This window comes from Cyphomyrmex costatus, unplaced genomic scaffold, assembly GCF_001594065.2.
Source record: "Cyphomyrmex costatus isolate MS0001 unplaced genomic scaffold, Ccosl1.0 scaffold43, whole genome shotgun sequence".
Taxonomy (NCBI): Eukaryota; Metazoa; Arthropoda; class Insecta; order Hymenoptera; family Formicidae; genus Cyphomyrmex; species Cyphomyrmex costatus.
Window position 1 is genome coordinate 159,335 of NW_017278534.1, and position 18,742 is coordinate 178,076.

The 18,742-nt window shown below is 28.8% G+C and overlaps 2 protein-coding genes across 2 annotated transcripts; one reads left to right on the plus strand and one right to left on the minus strand.

Moving 5' to 3' along the window:
* Positions 1-975: 975 nt before the first annotated feature.
* Arfip (ADP ribosylation factor interacting protein arfaptin) lies at positions 976-4,660 on the minus strand. Its single transcript, XM_018544282.1, has 6 exons — positions 4,595-4,660; positions 4,070-4,273; positions 3,811-3,978; positions 1,579-1,900; positions 1,320-1,497; positions 976-1,245 (listed from the first exon to the last, which is right to left on the minus strand). Exons 2-6 carry the CDS (start codon positions 4,269-4,271, stop codon positions 1,093-1,095), a joined length of 1,023 nt encoding a protein of 340 aa, XP_018399784.1. The 5' UTR covers positions 4,272-4,273; positions 4,595-4,660; the 3' UTR covers positions 976-1,092.
* Positions 4,661-10,073: 5,413 nt separating this feature from the next.
* LOC108777374 (uncharacterized) lies at positions 10,074-17,987 on the plus strand. The gene is made up of 3 exons (XM_018544240.1): positions 10,074-10,278; positions 13,544-13,702; positions 16,932-17,987. The coding sequence occupies exons 1-3, from the start codon at positions 10,218-10,220 to the stop codon at positions 17,171-17,173; spliced, it is 462 nt and encodes a 153-aa protein (XP_018399742.1). The 5' UTR covers positions 10,074-10,217; the 3' UTR covers positions 17,174-17,987.
* The last annotated feature ends 755 nt before the right edge of the window (positions 17,988-18,742 follow it).

Below are 18,742 nucleotides of genomic sequence, written 5' to 3' on the forward strand. Positions count from 1 at the left end.
TTCTCGAATTTAGAATCGAATTTTATGTCAACTAAGAATTCACACATGATGAGACATCAAACACAGATTTATCAGTAATTTAAAGAATCCATAGATACTGACTTTCAAAAAAATTCAACAAAATTTTATGCTATCAAGCGTAGTTAATAGTGTTACATTTTCTTACTTAATAGTTGATGACCCCTTTGATGCTCTATATTTCTGAAACTAATCGTATGCTCAACGTAAAACTTTTTTGTAATTAATGTCGCAACATACGCTATCATTTGACATAAAATTCAGTTCTAAAATCGAGAACCGAAAAACAAGCATTTTTTGTGGTCGTCGATTTAAAGTTTGAATGAATTTTTTATAAAGGCAATTTCATATCAAGTGTGTGCAAAATCCTCTGCCACATATTATAGTTTTAAAACTTTGAAATATAATACGATGTGTAATTTGAATAATTAAAAATAAGTCTTTTAAAACAGGGCATACTCATCGTTATTAAGCTGTACGTTTACTATCTATGTGTGATAATATAATAATAAGTAATTTATTTATCCATAATATACTGTAAAATAAAAGGATCTATTTGTGTTACATCATATTATGTATTTACATTTTAAAACTTCTGTGAGAGAAATAGAAAAATTAAATATCTCCCTCTCCTATTGCCTTCAAACGTTAAGTATTAGAAATTATCGAAACATTGCTTAAATTATTTAGAGATTCTACTGATTTGTATAATTCTTTTATCAATCAATGTCATGATATACGTGTTGCGCGCGCGTAATATCACAATGCATATATATATTTTTATATATGTATATATATGTTTAATATATATACATATAAAATATAATAATATTAATAATCAATATTATACCTTGAATTCAGTCTGTTTCTACATTGTGAATCAATTTTTCACTCTTTATTAAGTTGTTAAACTCAACGGCAGCTCACAATATGTACTGGCAATTTTTATGTACGTCAAACTTTTTTGATAACTGTTACCTTTACTTTCTGCGTTTTACAACTCGGGCTAATTCGGTAAACGAACGCACTTGTATATCCTTTACAGTGTAGGATGAAATATTCAATTTAAATCAACTACTGTTCCAGCCACGACGGTAAAGTGGAGTTTGGTGATTTCACCTTGATGTTGAATTGTTTGAGAGTTGCTTCCAAAGCGGTTTGATTTCCCGAAAAATAAGCAGATACAGCGTTATGGAACAACAGCAGTTGCTTATGCATTACTTTAATCTAAAACAGTAACATACATATTAGAATATATTTGTTAGTCAATTGTTAATTAGTAATTTGTAAAGAAAGAATACCCTGTTTTCATCCAAGAATTTCAACTTAATGGAAACATCAGAGCGCAATTTTTCAAAATTCTGCTTGTGTCCTTCATAACTAGCCTGTGCTTCTTCTAATCTTGCCACATTATTACTATCTGATTTTGTAGCTTGCACAAGAGCTTCTAGATCTGTTCTATATGCATCATACTCTATCCTATATAGTTATTATGTTATAATAGCATGACTAAAATTCGACATGAAATGGAAAAACAAATCTAAAATAAAAATCACATACCTTGCAGTTTCGTATTGTCTCACTGTGAGCAACGTGTCCTCAATCGTTTTATTACACAAGGTATTCACTGAGGAAACGAAGAAATTTAAGGCCCCTAGAAGTGTTTCGCCATTTTTAGTTAAATTTCTTTGCGTTTCCGAATTATACAAAAATTCCTCTTGAAGTTCAGGCGATTTTTGTGCTAATTCAGAAAACGCTTCTCCAAGAGCGTGTTGCGTCTGAACAACATGATGAAAGTGTGATGCCAAAGCTCGCGATAATCGCAAAACATTGCAATATTTTCTCTGAGTATCTCTGAGTAACTCAATCTGTGTTTCAAGTTCTAAAAAATAGAAACAAATAGGTATTTATTATAAATAATATATATAATAAACCAAGGGCAATGTAAGAATCAAACAATCAAATTAATGTAACATTTAGTTCATAAATATAAATGTAAAAAACATAATTACTTAAAAAATACAAAGAAATACTTAAAAAGACATATTACAAGTTTCGGTTCCTGGATTCCCTCTTCAGACATCAGTTTCTCGCAGTAGTTGGTGTACAAATAAGATATTAAAAAAACACGTAAGTTCGTTACAGTATAATCCCCGTGAGTCTCCATGTGGAAAAATGACATTGCTCGCAAAATTTATATAACTCTAATTATTAATACTTTATTAGATAACGGTTATCGTTTATTTTTGACACTGTTAACCAATAAATAAAACATCTGCTAAAAAACAAATATACAGTATACGAAGATTTGAAAAACAATGTCATTGACAATGAATCTGCATCTTGGCTTACGGTACCATTTATTCCTTTCCATACAGAGAAATTTAAGTGGTTTAATAACGATATCAGGATATATTTCCACAGTTGTAACAAGATGGTTAAATATATCAAAGTGCAAAAGGACTCGTCCTCATATATCTAAGAATAACATAATATATAAGATCTTATGTAATAACTGTGAAACGTTTTATGGATAAACGGGCAGATAATTGAAAACTAGAATCACCAAGTACCGTAATCACATTAGACACAATACGTCTGCCTGGCCTGTTATAATCGAACATAGACTGCAGTATGATCATAATTTCCAATGGAACAACATAAAAATTCTAGATGAGGAGCCCTGTTATAGAAAGCGCTTAATTTCTGAGATACTCAATATTAAAAAACAGGAAAATAATTTTAACTTACAAATTGACACTGAAAGTCTCCACAAGACTTGTACCCATTGTAAATAAAGTTTAACTTTTCGATACTGAGTAGTTTATCATCTCTCAGTTTATCACCTCTCTCAATTTATATTGATCGTCCGCAGTAACACATTTAGTTTTATGTAACTAATACGCAATGTTCTTTGTTCAAATTCGCCGATCATTAAAAGTACATTTTATATGTGGTTTAATTTTTAACTTGCATTGCTACACTATATTTATTTGGACCATAATTATAATACTTATGTTGATGAATCGATTCTACTATTTTTATTTTACATGTGGCCTTGTTGTTTGTTTTTGGAATTTTTGACATGTTGTTATAATTTAAATTCGTTTTTTCATGAGAAAAGATTCTTATCAAGTTTTGATTAGATCTTACAAAGATATTTTTTGAACACATATGACCTTCCAATCGTTTATATCGTTTTTCCACATGGAGACTCACGGGGCTTATATTGTAACACACCTATGTGTTTTTTCAATATTTTATTTGTACACAGACTACTGTGAAAAACCAATGTCTAAAGAGGACTCAATCCAGAAGTCGAAACTTGTAATATTTTTTTAAAAGTATTTTTTTATATTTTTTAAATACATAGTTATGTTTTTTATTTATATTTATAATCAATTATATTTATTTATATTTATATTTATGAATTAAACGTTACATTAATTTGATTGTTTGACTCTTATATTGTCCTTGGTTTATTATTTACTTTTATACAAAGAGTTTTTTTTATCATTTAATTAGTATTCATTATATTTGAAAACAATAAAAATTGACTGAGAAATATTCAGAAGTGCCAAAGAATATGATTACTGTCTATCAGGATGAAGAGCATACTAAGTATTATATTAGTATATTTCTCATTCTGATGAAGTAAATAGCAAAGATTCATGAAATGTTATATTAGCAATCACGACACAATAATAACTTGCAAACTTTTTGGCACTTCTAAAGAAAACATCTATGAAAGCCTAAAAAATATTGCCATAAATCTTTTAGGCAAGAACTCACCAAAGTCCACCGTACGTGACGTTTTTCCTAATCTTTCATACATTAATTGTTTGGTACACTTGTATGTGGAAATACTCCAATTTTTCAAACTCTCAATTTTACTCTGGGTGGTACGCATGGTTTGTGTATCACCATTCTGAACAGGTGTACTCGGTGAAACTGCTACTGCTGTAGGCATACAGATGTCTTTTATTTCAATTTTAATGCTGTATCATCCCATTCGACAGTAAATACATGCAAGAGAGTATTTGATACTTACAAATCGGAGTAGTAGGGCTTCCTAGGCTCAAATTTATGGTGGCTGGTCTCGGATGACCATCATTGCTGCAGTTGTTTGGTACATGAGGCGGAGGAGTTCCAGTATGTACAGCACTATCACTCTCATTTAGAGAGGGTGCATCTTTCAACATTTCGTGAATACTACGCTCCATCCCACTTGATGTAGTCGTAATATGAGACATTCCTGTTATAAATTAAGCATTTACATAAACACCATTGCCTTCATGCTCAAATATAAACCTTCTCATGAAATGTTCGAAATCTTTTCATAAATAAGACTCATTGAAAACAAAATACACGAAATATATGTTCTATATGAGAAATATATGTTCTTATTCTTTTTAAGATATATTCAAGTAATATTTCCTAAAAATGAAATTAAATGATATTAAATAAATTTTAGATAATCAATAAACAGAGCTCTCTTACGCTTCATATATTAAAACTGAACATCATACGGCCTTAGAAAAAACTTCAAGAACAGTTTATACTGCGATACACTTACAATTAACAATTTGGCAAAAATTGTAATAGATACGGTAACTGCTCACGACATTCGATCTGTGTGTTGTTCGAGGTGTACTCTACTCTCTCTCTACTAGGAGAAATATAATTGCAATCGGAATTATCGTACACCATAGACACGTTTTATCGTTCACACACAGATACAACTTCCATCACTTCCATTTGACATGTCTTAAAAGAATTTTTTCAGATTGCGCTATAGGTAGCTATAGGCATAGTTTACATCGTGCACTTGATAGGAATACCAACGAATACTAAGCTCTCTGGCCTAGTTTACATCGTGCACTTAATATAGGTTGCGTTCAGCAGACTCAACAATTTTACACTGTTTTATGATTCTTTGCTAAGATAGGACTATTCCTTTAGATCTAAAAGTATAATCCAATCAGTGAGACGAATCATAAAACGGTTGCAAAACTGTTGCTGAACGCAGTCTAGGTACTAACTAGAATTTAAACTGAATTCACACTGCATCCGATTTTCGTCGTACGACAACTTTGCAACCAATCAGAAAACAGGATTTTGCTAAGCGGCCGCTTACGTTTTCAACTGTGATTGGTTAATTCGGTTACTGATTACGTTTACGGCCTTATGTTTTTCTATGTGCCATGGACTTTAAGCCAGTAACACGTAGAAAAACGTAAGGCCGTAAGGAAATCGTAAAGGTTGATTTATACTGGCCGTAATCTGTTAACTTATGCCGTAATCTGTAAAAATTGACCAATCACAGTCGAATGAGAGGGGAATAATCGATTATAATTGGTCAATTTTTACAGATTACGGCATAAGTTAACAGTTTACGGCCAGTATAAATCAACCTTTACATTGGATTCGCTACCGGCCTTAGGCCGGAATCAGACTACGCATTGAACAGTGAGATTAAAGATTGAAAGATTAAAATTTGGCCAATCAAAATAATAAAAGCAAAAATTTTTTTATTCTCATTGGTTAAATTTCAATTTTTAATCTTCAATCTCAATTTTCAATGCGTAGTCTGATTCCGGCCTTACGGTCTCTACTGTGATTGGCCAAAATTCGCTTACTGATTACGTTTTACGGCCTTAAGCCAGAAACACATAGAAAAACGTAAGGCCGTAAGACGTATCAGTAAGGAAATCGTAACATTGGATTCGCTACCGGCCTTTCGGTCTCTACTGTGATTGGCCAATTCGCTTACTGATTACGTTTTACGGCCTTACGTTTTGTATGTGCCATGGACTTTACGTTTTTGTATGTGCCATGGGCTTAAGCGAATTGATCAATCACAGTTGAGAACGTTAGCGGCCGCCGAATGACGTAAATTTTTAAAACATTCATACTAAGTCCATATGGATGTTTGAACCAGATTGAAACCAAGACTTAATGTCTAATGGATGTTCTATGTGTGCTGTCTGGATGTATAATTAATACAATAATATTATATTAATCATATTATAATTAAAACAAAAAAAATTATAAAAAATAAAATTATAATTTAAACAAAAATAATATTTATCTTTATATAATACAATAATTAACTCAATATAAACTTCATAAAATTCAAAAAACAAATTAAATTATTTTATTTTAATTGCAGTATAATATCTTCTTTATTCAATAATTAGTTCGATAAAAATTTATAAACTAAAAAACCAATAAACTTATTTTATCTTAGTATACATATAGTGGCACTTTTGCTTATTGCAAACATGGAATTTTTATCGAATCGCATGTAATATTATAGACATTTTTTTAAATTTAAAAATAATAAAACGTTTTATAATTTTTTTTAATTTGTGACAACTTGGAATGATAAAATTGATTACATTACACATTGAAAAAAAAATTATTTAAATTTATAGATTTTAAATAAACATATGTAAAATATGCATGGAAAATCTTTTTTATGTTTACAATAAAAATATTTAAATGTTGACTTGTTTCTAAAAAAATAGTGACTGCTTATAAACATCAAAGAGTTCGTTAAAATAATGTAAATATAAAGAGAGGGCAAAGAACCAAGTAAATTAACGAACTATTTAATTCAAACAATATCATACATAATACAAACATTTCAATTCCGATCGGGTCATTTTCAATGTAACAAAATTAAAAAATATCTCCTTGATCGGTAATAACTAACCATAGATTGAAATTGAATTATAATTTTAAACGGAACAATATGGAAATCTTAGATATAGAACCTTATAATAAAAGATTAATATCTGAGATGGTTCATATTAAAAAACAGACACACGGTATAATTCCTCCTTTTGATTTCTAGACCATCGACATTATCTTATTTGTAATCACAATGATCAGTACTAGTTTTGGTAACTGCAAATTATCTTTCTCAATTTTTATTAATACTGTTTTAATATAATGACCAAAGAGATTATTTATGTACTTGTTACTTCTTTTTCTTTTATTTTCGACAAGGTAAATTAAACTTTTATATTAATACTTTATGTTTTAGAATTTTATTTATATGTATTTTTCAAATTAGGATTAATTATGCATACGACACCAAAATTGACTGAATCTTATCGAATTGAAATTATTATACTTAACGAAGAATATTTACAATTGTTATTTTAATTTAAAATATTTTTTAATTTTTTGTTACATTGAAAATGACCTGATCGGAGTTGACTGTTGAAACGTTTGTATTATGTATGATTGTTTGAATTAAATAGTTCGTTAATTTACTTGGCTCTTTGCCTTTTTTATATTTACATTATTTTATATAATACATATAAAGCCTTATTAATTATTATTTCGTTAAAATATCTTGCTCGTGTTAGTTCAGCATACGAAAATGTAATAAAATTAATACTTCCTGTAGCATTTATACAAATATCATAAATCAACTTTGTTTAATCCTAAAGATTATATAACTTCCTAAATAATATAAATAATTTAAATCCATGTTGTTTAGAGTTATATTATCACAAGAAACAGTTAAATTTATTTGTGTTATTCAATTCCTAACAATATCTTTATTTTTATTGAAGGGACAATTCTTTTTCTAACAAAGTTTCTAAAAACTGTAACAAAAATTTATTATCATCTTAATCATAGCTGTCGTTGTAATTACTTATGTATCAAAATTTATACTTAACAAATTATTATACTTGAAACACAATGTTTCCATCAATAGTCCACTTGTCATTACGAAGAATATTACGTCTCAGTAGTCTAATTGTAAGGACGCTCACGGAATGAGTAACATCCGGGTTCGATTCCCGACCGAGGTAATATTTTTCTCAATAAAATATTATTAATAGTTTTTCAAATAATAATTATTAACATCACATAACGTATATTCTTAATAAATGCTTTTAAATATTAAAAATTATTAAATTGCTTATACAATTTAAAAATAATAATTCAATAACAGGACTCTTAATATAAAAAATGACAATTGTGTAATACAAGGACTGATAAGAGTCAAATTAGTACAAATAATTTATTAAAAATTAAAAAAAATGGTTAAAAACTTGATTTACATCTGACTAAAAAGCTAGCTACGCATAAATTACATTACACGTTTTGGCTGTGTGATTCAACTCTCCTTAGATGTGTGTTTAACAATTAAAAATATTTCAAACCGCAACGATGTTATATATTATAAAACATTATTTTGAAGATAAATGATGTGATAGACATTCTGGACAAGATAAAAACGTCCTTATTCAAGTTTTTCACCATTGTTTTAAATTTTTTAATAAATTATTTGTACTAATTTGACTCTTATCAGTCCTCGTATTACATAATTGTCATTTCTTGTATAATTTAATATTTATGTGATATTATTTCTGGTAATAATTCTGTGCCTGAATGCGTTTCAAGTAGAAAGACAATTCGTTACGCAATTTCTAGAATCAGAAATGTATGTAAATTCACACTAAATAATTAAAGCATTTAAACTGAAAATAGGAATTCTTTATAATTTAATCAGAATTATAGAATTATTGATAAGTAATAGTTACACACATGTATATATATGTGTATATTAAATAATAATATTAATAAATAATAATTATATGTATAAATATATATATTTATTTACCAAGCTGTGAGTATTAAAAATCTATAATTCACACGTATATTATGTAAAAAAATTGTAGATTTTCAGCACTTGCAGTAAATTACGAAACGCAATATAATATGTAAAAAAATCGATTTACACAAAATAAAAATTATTTTCAACATAGATAAAGAGGACCATTTCAACAAGAGTTTTGATACCTAATAAATATATTGTGTATAAATTTTTATAATGTCTAGTTTAAGTTATTAAAAATTATTTTATTTTGTTTATTAACAATGACATTTTCAGAAATAAAAACTAATTCTCATCTGAAATAATTAGAAATTAATATTGGTTACTTATATAATTATATACTTATAGCTTGTTAGATTAGTCATATATGATGTATAAATAATATCAAGTGTGTGTGTGTGTGTGTGTGTGTGTGTGTGTGTGTGTGTGTGTGTTAAAGGTTAAAGGCAAATTATACATTTTTTTTTTATTCGTTCTAAGGTCGATAATATTTTGATAATAAAATAGCTTGTTATTGAAATTTAATGTTAATAAATGAGCTACAGATCTTTAAAGTATGCAATATTTTCCTCTTGCAGTAACACTAATAATAAACTTATCTTTATATAGAATCTCTCGATTAATAACTCTCTCAGGCGTATAAAGTAGGTTTCCACTACAATACCTTATTGATGAGTCTAGTGTAGTGGAAGCCAGGACGAAACGCCAAAATTACATGATATTCTTCGCAATATATAAGAATAAAATTAAATATTTTTACGAATGTGTGTTTGCTCGTAAACCCTTGTCTCTCTTTATTATTAGTTTAATATACTTATCATTTCTTGTTTAACGCACATATACTAGTACGTTCATTAGGAACATGAATGAACGGTGCGGAAACAATTATCAGGAGGTCCAGGTCAAATACCAGAGTCAAGTTGGTAACGCTCAGCAGGGTTAAAAGCTTCCTTGACCTCTCTTAATAAGTCGGTAAGACACACTTTGTCATGTTAATTTAAATATTTCAGAAATTGTTTAAAGAAATATAGAAAAAAGGATGAATGAAAAGAGAATTTATTCTAATAAAATATTCATTTATACTTTTTTTAGTTTCGTCATGTGCATCGTATTTTTATCAAAGACTATTACAAATAAATTCAAGAGTATACGTAGAGAAAAAGTACTAAACATTACACTTCATATATTTATATTGGATATACATGAATTTTATTTGACTCGCAAAAGGAATCGCATATTAGGCAAAAAAAGAGAAACTTTATAGCAATCGGCGAACAAATAGTAGGGAAGAGGGAGATGTAAGAGGGAGATAGAGAGAGAGAGAAAAAAAGAGAGAGAGAGAGAGAAGAGAGAGAGAGGAGTGCTCTTGGCAAAGAGGGTGTTGGTTCCTCAGTATCGTACTGGACACGTTTGGCATCGGCAATACTTACCGTCCAGATTGTTCGACACTACAAATCGCTTTTTAAAACGTTTTAATCGAGAAAGGATTTTCTTCACGAAGCCTTCTACGTAGCAGAGTCGAGAATTTGCGGTTTCGGTGAATTGATCGATATCAAAAATGATTTCCACCGAACGTATTGCGATAATCATCTTTGGGTTAGCCCTTTTCATAACTTCAGGTGAGATTGCGCTAATCTGATGCACAAAACATTATTTTAAAAAAATCTTCTTATAAAACAAAATGGATGTAGACATAGAAAAGTGATAGTATTCGTAATTATTTTAGACAGTCGTAAGTCATAGATGAAGTCACTAACATCGTAGTTTCTGTCTTGTTTGTATAGATATATTAAAAGAAAATGTATTTTAAATATTTTTTCCCTTTCTTATTCAGTGAATTTTATATGCATATGCTTATGTGAAATTGTATTATGTAAAAAATTATATATATGTATATATGTATGTGTGTATATAACGCACACACGCACACAGAATGTCCCGAATTTAAATAGCAAACTTTGGGAGCGTATAGAGGGTTAATAAATTAAGGAAAAAAGTCCTTTAAAAATATGCTTGTTTTTGCTTTGTTTTGGAAAAAACAGCGAAAAAAGACAAAATGTAATTTTCAGCTTTATACTTATTTGTTACTTTTTTATTCACGCTTATTTATTCATTATAATTTACTGTTAAAATTTTGACCTTGTGCAACAATGCAAGCATCTAGTACGGATAGCTTGTATTGTAGTTACTGATCTGATCAACTCACATTACTCTGGTAATGTGACGCGCCGATCTCTCTTCTGTTTGGAAATTGGCGCGCATATTCTCGCATCGCTTCTGTAACATTACAGTTACACCATATACGCAGAGCCAGAATCAAACATTTTGGTATTTGAGGAAAAAGAAAAAATCCCTTGATAAATAATATTTCTTTAATACATTAATAATAAGTAATACATTAATATTAATTTAACGTAATTACTTGTACGTTAGAAAAGGAGTTGGTCATTATAAGCATATAGATTTAAATATATGTATATGTTAGCAACAAAATAAAGTTATTTTATAATTTTTAAAATAAAGTTACTAAAATCACAATAATACTTTTCATTTACGAAATTATGAAATACTATATCAAAATCTATATCCTTTTACATATATTTCGTTTTTAATTAGAAGAATTCGTATATTTGATAATTTTCTTGACTTATAGTGGTAATCTCAAATAATTTTGCATTAACTTTAATTTATTAAAATTTCTTTCACACAAAGTTTGATTAATAAAAAATAATCATTAGTTTTAAAAGATCTAAAATGCAAATGAAAGTTGATTCTATATTTGTAGCATCAAGTAGATCGTAAACTAAAACCATCATTAGTAATGAATTAAAATATGTAGGCCTTTAAAATTATATTGCCATTTTTGTATCTCTTTAAATGTTTTATATAAGGCAAATGCCTTGCTCGCCACACCCTTGTCTTGGCACTGCGTACATAAAAATTTATATCATATTCAACATTAGAATTACGTACACGGCATATTGTAACAGGCGCAATTCATTCGTGACTTTTAATGAATAACTGACAAATTTATAAAAGGAAAGCAGAAATATAACCAAAATTTTTATCAAAAAACGAAACATTATTGTACACGACTTTAGTGATAATGATACTTTAGAAACAGCGTGAGAACAAAAAAACTAAACGAAAAGAACATTTTTTGTTATTTATAACAATTGTAACTATAATTACATATTACTATAATTATAATTATGACTACTATGATTGTTCCCCCAAAATTATTATATCTTTACGAGTTATTTGAATCATTATGATATAATTTTAATCATTTTATGGCTATACTTATAATGACTATAAGTATGTAATTATAATTATTAATACCAAAAAATTTTCTTTGCAATTTCCAAAATGAAGTAAAAATGTGCATATCTCTAAAGGACTTCTTTTTTTACTTTATCGATCCCCTACACATTCCCGAAATTTTAACATTTAAATTCACCCTTATAAGTATATCACAATTGCAAAACAATTCAACACTAAATTCTCTTCGAATATATTTTGAAGATTATTTTGCGCTGAATATAACGTCAAAATAGTATATTATGTTTAGAAAAATATAAAACAAAAAACAAGATAATTTGTCATTGTTATTTAACAATTACATGTTACATAAAATCTCTTATCCTAATTTTAAAAACATATATTGCATATATATATATATATATGTATATATATATATGATTTTTTTATTTTCTGACATTTTCTTTGAAGTTATAAACTTTGTCGTGCTTCAATGCATTTTTACAATGGCTACAGCTAGATTGTGTACAAAACTGGCGTGCGCCATTAATATCCATTATAGTTATTCAGCATTACATCACTTCTTAATCATACTCGCATCTGTTTTCCTTTATAAAATTACGCAGGTATCTTCTTTATGATTTCAATTTAGATTTATTTCTGTGAATTTTTCCGTAATTTATATTTTGCTGATGTCTCAAGTGCAAACTTTAAATACATCTTTAATTGGACTACAATTTTATAAAAATTGACTTAATATTTAATTTATAGTGTGTTTTATCTGTTTTTTTTATTCTTATATTTTATCTAAGAGAAATTATTAAAAAAAGAATGAAGAAAATCTTACGAATCTAAAAATTTAGATTTTAATAGAACTTTGGATAAATATGTAGAGGAATCAAGCAATTTTTAGTGTTATTAGTAAATTACTTTAAAGGAATTTTGAAGTGATAATATTATTGACTTATTCAATTAACATTATTCAATTAACGTCCTAATTATCCATGGAATAATTTCATTCGTATTTCCAACGTGCCGAGTATTCCAGAACAGCAAAAGAATTTTCACAGAATGTTCAAATATTAATAAAATATTTGAAATATTGTATGAACACTTCTTGTATATTTATATATACGTATTACAGACAAAGTCCACAAGTAGGCGGTGTCGACATTGCCTGGTGGGCAATTACATCTTATCACAAATATCATCTGTGAACAGCAGAAGACTGCGTTGGCTGTGTATTATATTGATATAATTTTAGAATGATATATATATATAAAAGTTTATGATAAAATTATTTCTGTTTATTCACCATTAGTAACATTTTTGAAAAAAATAATTATATCCAAGAGCTTACTTTTTTTTTTTTTTACAAAAGTTCATTCTTTAAAAAAGAATACCTATATTGTTATTATAATCGAGTACTACATACAATATGATAAAGATGTATTCCAAATTTATTTTTATAACTATATATGAATAACTCTATGTGAAAACGTGAAGAAAATATATATTATTAAATAATATATTATTTTTTTTATGTTTAAGTGCGTTTATATTATTTTGACACTTAAATCGTAAAATCATGTTTTATGATTTTTTCATTGTGTGTCTTAACAGGTTCCGCTTTACGATGTTGGGTGTGTTCATCTAATGTAAATGTCATGTGTAATGATCCAATGAATACTACAGATCATCAGGCTGCGTTTCACATAAGGACTTGTGATCCAGGTCCCTACGGCTCTTCAAAACCCATCTGTCGCAAAATCGTCAAACGAGGTAAAGTTACCTGCTCATTTTTGTCCAGAATAACACTGTAAATATAGTGAACATGTAAATTTTCTTATAAAAATATTCCAATATATTTATTCAGCACAGATTGTTATGAATTCAAAAGAAGTGTAGCATTATGACATTTTTTTTACTGACATTCTAATATAACTTTTTTAAAACAAAAGGCGGTTTTCATGAAGTTGGAAAGACCAATCATTCTGATGTACACTTTCAGTTCAGTATAGAAAAATAATACAAGTATACGTATATATGAACTATATTTTCTAAATGAGATGTATTTTAACATGTGATTTCGTTTACTTCTATGTAAAAATTAATTTAGAAGTCTAATATTTTTGAGAGCAATTGTTTGTTATTTATATTTGGTAGAATAAAATCTGTCTAAAAGCTGTTGTATTTTAATTTTATTAGGAATTTCTGATAGTTTATTATGAAAAGGTTTCTTGTTTCTGAAAAAGAACTGAGAATTGATGACATAAAAATGAAATCTTTAGAACTTTTGAATGATTTTGAACCAGAAATGGAAGAAGAATATTTTTTACATAAAAATGATATATAAGTAATATACTATATATAATAGTATATAGAATATAAAAATGAAGTAGATAGGGCTAATGAGAGATTTACTACAATAATTATTTGTGTAATTTTTTGCTTACACACGTATACGATATTCTATTAGTACATTTTCTCGAAACTCACAATAATTTAGAACAAACGTTACGATTATAATTTTTGACTGTCTTCAATGTTTACATTTAAAATTGTTTGCTATATTTATGTATATTATACCCATGGTGAAACTTAAATTTATTTTTGTATATTATGAATATCTCCATTTGACCGCTGACGTTGAACTGAAGTTCTATTCTTGAAAAGAAACATATACGAAAAATTAGGAAAATATACTATAATATACGTAACGTATAATATTTCCCTAGACTTTTGATCTTAACAGCCGATCAACAGTCAAGCAGAGATGTTCATAATACATAAAAATGAATTAAATTTCACCAAGGGAACATATAGCAAACAATTTTAACTGTAAACGTTAAAGATGACTAAAAATTATGGCTGGAACGTTTATTCTGAATTATAAGTTTTGAGAAGACGAATGTGTTTATATACTAATAGAAAATACATATATAGTAAAAAAGTATAAGCGCAAAATAATTACTGCAGTAAATAACTCTCTCAATAAATAACTCTAGCCTTATTCACTTCAGTTTTATATATTATTAAAACCAATGAAAGCTGGATATATTTTGGGTGTTTCTATAGATATTAATATTAAAAGTTCAGGATAATATTTAAATTTTTTGTTTATTGTGTTTTAAATACTTTTTATAATTTGAGGATTTTTGAAATTATTTTTTGGATTGTCTTCTTTTACTGTTTAAACATGGCGATTTCAATACTTTTTAATTATACAACATAATATGTCTTAAGTTTATGAAACGTGGACATCAATAATATTTAAACACTTCAAAGTAACGCACGTTTCTTCGCATTCCAATATCCGCCGTTTTTCAATCGTTTACGTGTTCTATAGCGCGGAAAAAATCTACCGCGTGATCGTGATGGCAAAAAATTCTGCTCTGCGAGCACAAGATACATACGAACATGCTCGTTTGTTAGGAGGATGACGCATTGTAAAGTGGCATCTTTTTAATGCGTTGTATCCTTTTCCTTCAAGACTGTGACGACGCACACGGTAATACGCGTCGCGATTGAGTCATGCCGGCGCGCATAGAAATAACGATGATAATTGGACATTAAAACAAGGCCGGTGCCACACCTACAAGAAAAAATTGTCACTATACCGCAATGAGATTACGATTAATTTTGGTGCCAGGGTAATACACGTTTTCTTTTATCTCTGTTTTACGCGCGTTATCATCGCGTTGTTGAATCTGTCATTGCATGTTTCATGGTAAATCGAACGTACTAACCGCACGTTGAATTCCGTCAATTCGACGGAATTCTAGCATGACGAGGCAGCGTGCGTGAAATAGCGAGCACGGCCGCCACGTAAATGCAAAAGTTACGTAAGCGACAATAATAATCACGCTGTTAAATCAACGCTGGATTTGCGCTTGTAAGTGCATAAGAAAAGATGACCCAATTGCGCACTATTGAAGGATTTTCCGAGAAGTTTCCGTCTACTTTTGTTGTTTTCTGTAAAGAATAAAATACAAAAAAATACATAAAAAGAATATATTACAAAGATATTTTATTAATCGTAAATCACGATTCTTATAATATACGATTTCTTATAATTATAAATCTAAAGATCAACTTTAAGTGACCTAAAATATAAAACAATATATATAGAGTATATATTAATTATTATGCTACTCCTCGTAGATAAGTAGAATGATTGTGAGCAGTAAAGTCTTTTACTGCGCGCACGCGTTTTATAAGTTTTTCAATAGAAAACTAATTAATAAAAATACAATTCAGCGTCATGAGATAATTGCGATTACTATATATGTATAGACATAGCGAAAGAAGCGTGCCTAATAACAATATATGTATAATACATATCTATATCTGATATTTTGTCACTGACTGAATTGCGTGGAGAGAGAGATCGATGCATACTTATTTATAAATCCTTATTAATTCAATTTTTCATTTTTGAAAAAGAAATTTGCAAAATAAAAAAATAAAAGAAAAAGGAAAAAACTTTTCTATTTATAGCTCTATCTATCCGCGAAAGATGAACAGTACAAGTGGATCCCGCACACATTCTGCATAGGGATGTAACAGAGCAATCGTATCAAGCTAATTTTTTGAAAAATATATATTGGGTCGTCCGGAAAGTCCGTGCGGAATTTAAATAGAATTTTGCTTGAGAATTCCGCGCAGATTTTCCGGACAACCCAATATTTTCTTGAAAAATGTTTCAGACAAAAGTTTGTCGACTTCACGGGGAACATAATATAGTATCATATATTGGTCTTATAGTATCATTAGATCTTAGATGGCGTTGTCAAGGTCAAAGCAAGGTCACGTTGAACTTTTAAATGCAACTCCCCATTTTTCATTACATATTCTTGTAGCTTATTTCGAGAGTTTCTTAAAACACTATAATAAAATTCTTTTCCATTTAGTACTTTTCGATTTATAAGCTAGAAAATTCTATCCTACATACAAAGTGTTTACGTGAAATCTCTGATTTTCTTATTAAACAATTAATCTATGTTTACAGAATACGGCGATCGGATTATCATACGCCAATGTTCTACTCCATATCATGACGAAATTGACGTCACTGACGGTCAATGCGGCAATTCCATGACACAACCAGGACGTGATGTAATCGAATCTTGCCACATCTGTAGTAACGATTTGTGCAATTCCGCAACGTCCATCTCCACCATGAGATTGCTTTACATCGCCGTAATAATGTTTCTTGCCTGTACTTTCTATCAGTCGAAATATTTTCTTTAACTTTATAATAATCTATAGTTAATAAAAGAGAGATAAAAGAAAGAAGAGTAATTTGAACAATATCTACGAATACTATTGAAATATAAATACTACTGGAACGAACGCAGATCTATATGTTACCTTTGTTAAGAGTGATCTGAGAGAGAATGTTTCAAGGTGTCTTTATCATTGTCTAACTTGTATATGTAGCTATAATTGCGCACGTGCTGTAGACAGTATTGCACACGCGCAGTCATAGTTAAGTATAGAGGGTAGAAAAGAATAAAGATTATCATTTGAAACGCTCTTCGTTGGATTGCAAAACTAGCGTTAAAGATCGCTCCAGTAATATTATATTTCATGCGACAAATACGTATCAGGCCCGTCCAATTTGAGCTCCGGAGTCAAAATACGAAACCATCGACGCAAAAAAGTTTAACGTGGATAAGATTTCAGGAGCTGTAAAGTATTGATAAGCGTCACTCAGGTGCGTATCAACATTTTACATAGTTCTCGAAATCTTACATACATTGAATGTTTTGCGTAGATGATTCTAAATTTTGGCTTTGGAGCTCAAATTGGACAGACCTGCTTAATGTTGTAAATCTACGACTAACAAATTTTCACTGTGTGAAACGAATGTTGTTTTCCGATTCGATGGTGATTCAAAAAATGTATAAAAGATGTGACCAAAAATCCAATATGGGAAACGAAAATTACGAACAAGAAAGCACACAATCTTTATAATTAATATTAATTCTCAATCGAATTGCTGTAAGTACAAAATAAAAGATCTAACATAATCATGTGTAGACCCTATTTTTCTTTCAGAGTATTTATATTTAAAATTAACGAGCTATAAATTTGAGTTGTTTAATGAATGATTGACACAACTCAATCTTATATACCATTTTTGTGTACTCAACAAATCGTTGCATGTAATATAATAATTATGTCATATAGAACGAGTCGGACCCACTATCATTGTGCCTCGTTTTCATCATTAATTTTACTTTATTTCGTTTTAAGTAGGTATTATTTTCGGCGTTCCCTTCTTGTTATTTTTTTACATCTTTTCCTCTTTTTATCATAAGAGTAATTAAAATAGTTAATTAAAAATGAATGAGTAGAGAAAGCTTATCAGGTATCCGTCCAGTGTAGCAATTAGAAATGAATAAATGCGTTTTCGAAGAATTAGCGGTGCCAACACATTAAAGTCAGTAAAAGAAAATGGTTAATTTTTAAATATAACCTTGTACTTTCTAAAATGTATTTTTAATGTTTTGAACGTGTTTTTTTAAATAATATAAAGCCCATTCTCAAAAGCATAAGTGTAATTGTAATAAATGGTTGTAGTTGTAAGAATTGATCAACTAAACTCGATTTTGAGGAGAATATTCAACTGTGATTGGTTAATTTTTACAACTGCAACAACTTACAATTACGCTTACTTGTAATTATATAGAATTGAAACGCAACATGCTTAAAACATTTTTGAAACATTGATTAAATATATTTTAAACATATTTTTCACCAATCCTGAACTAGGCACACATAAACACACACACACACACACACACACACACACGC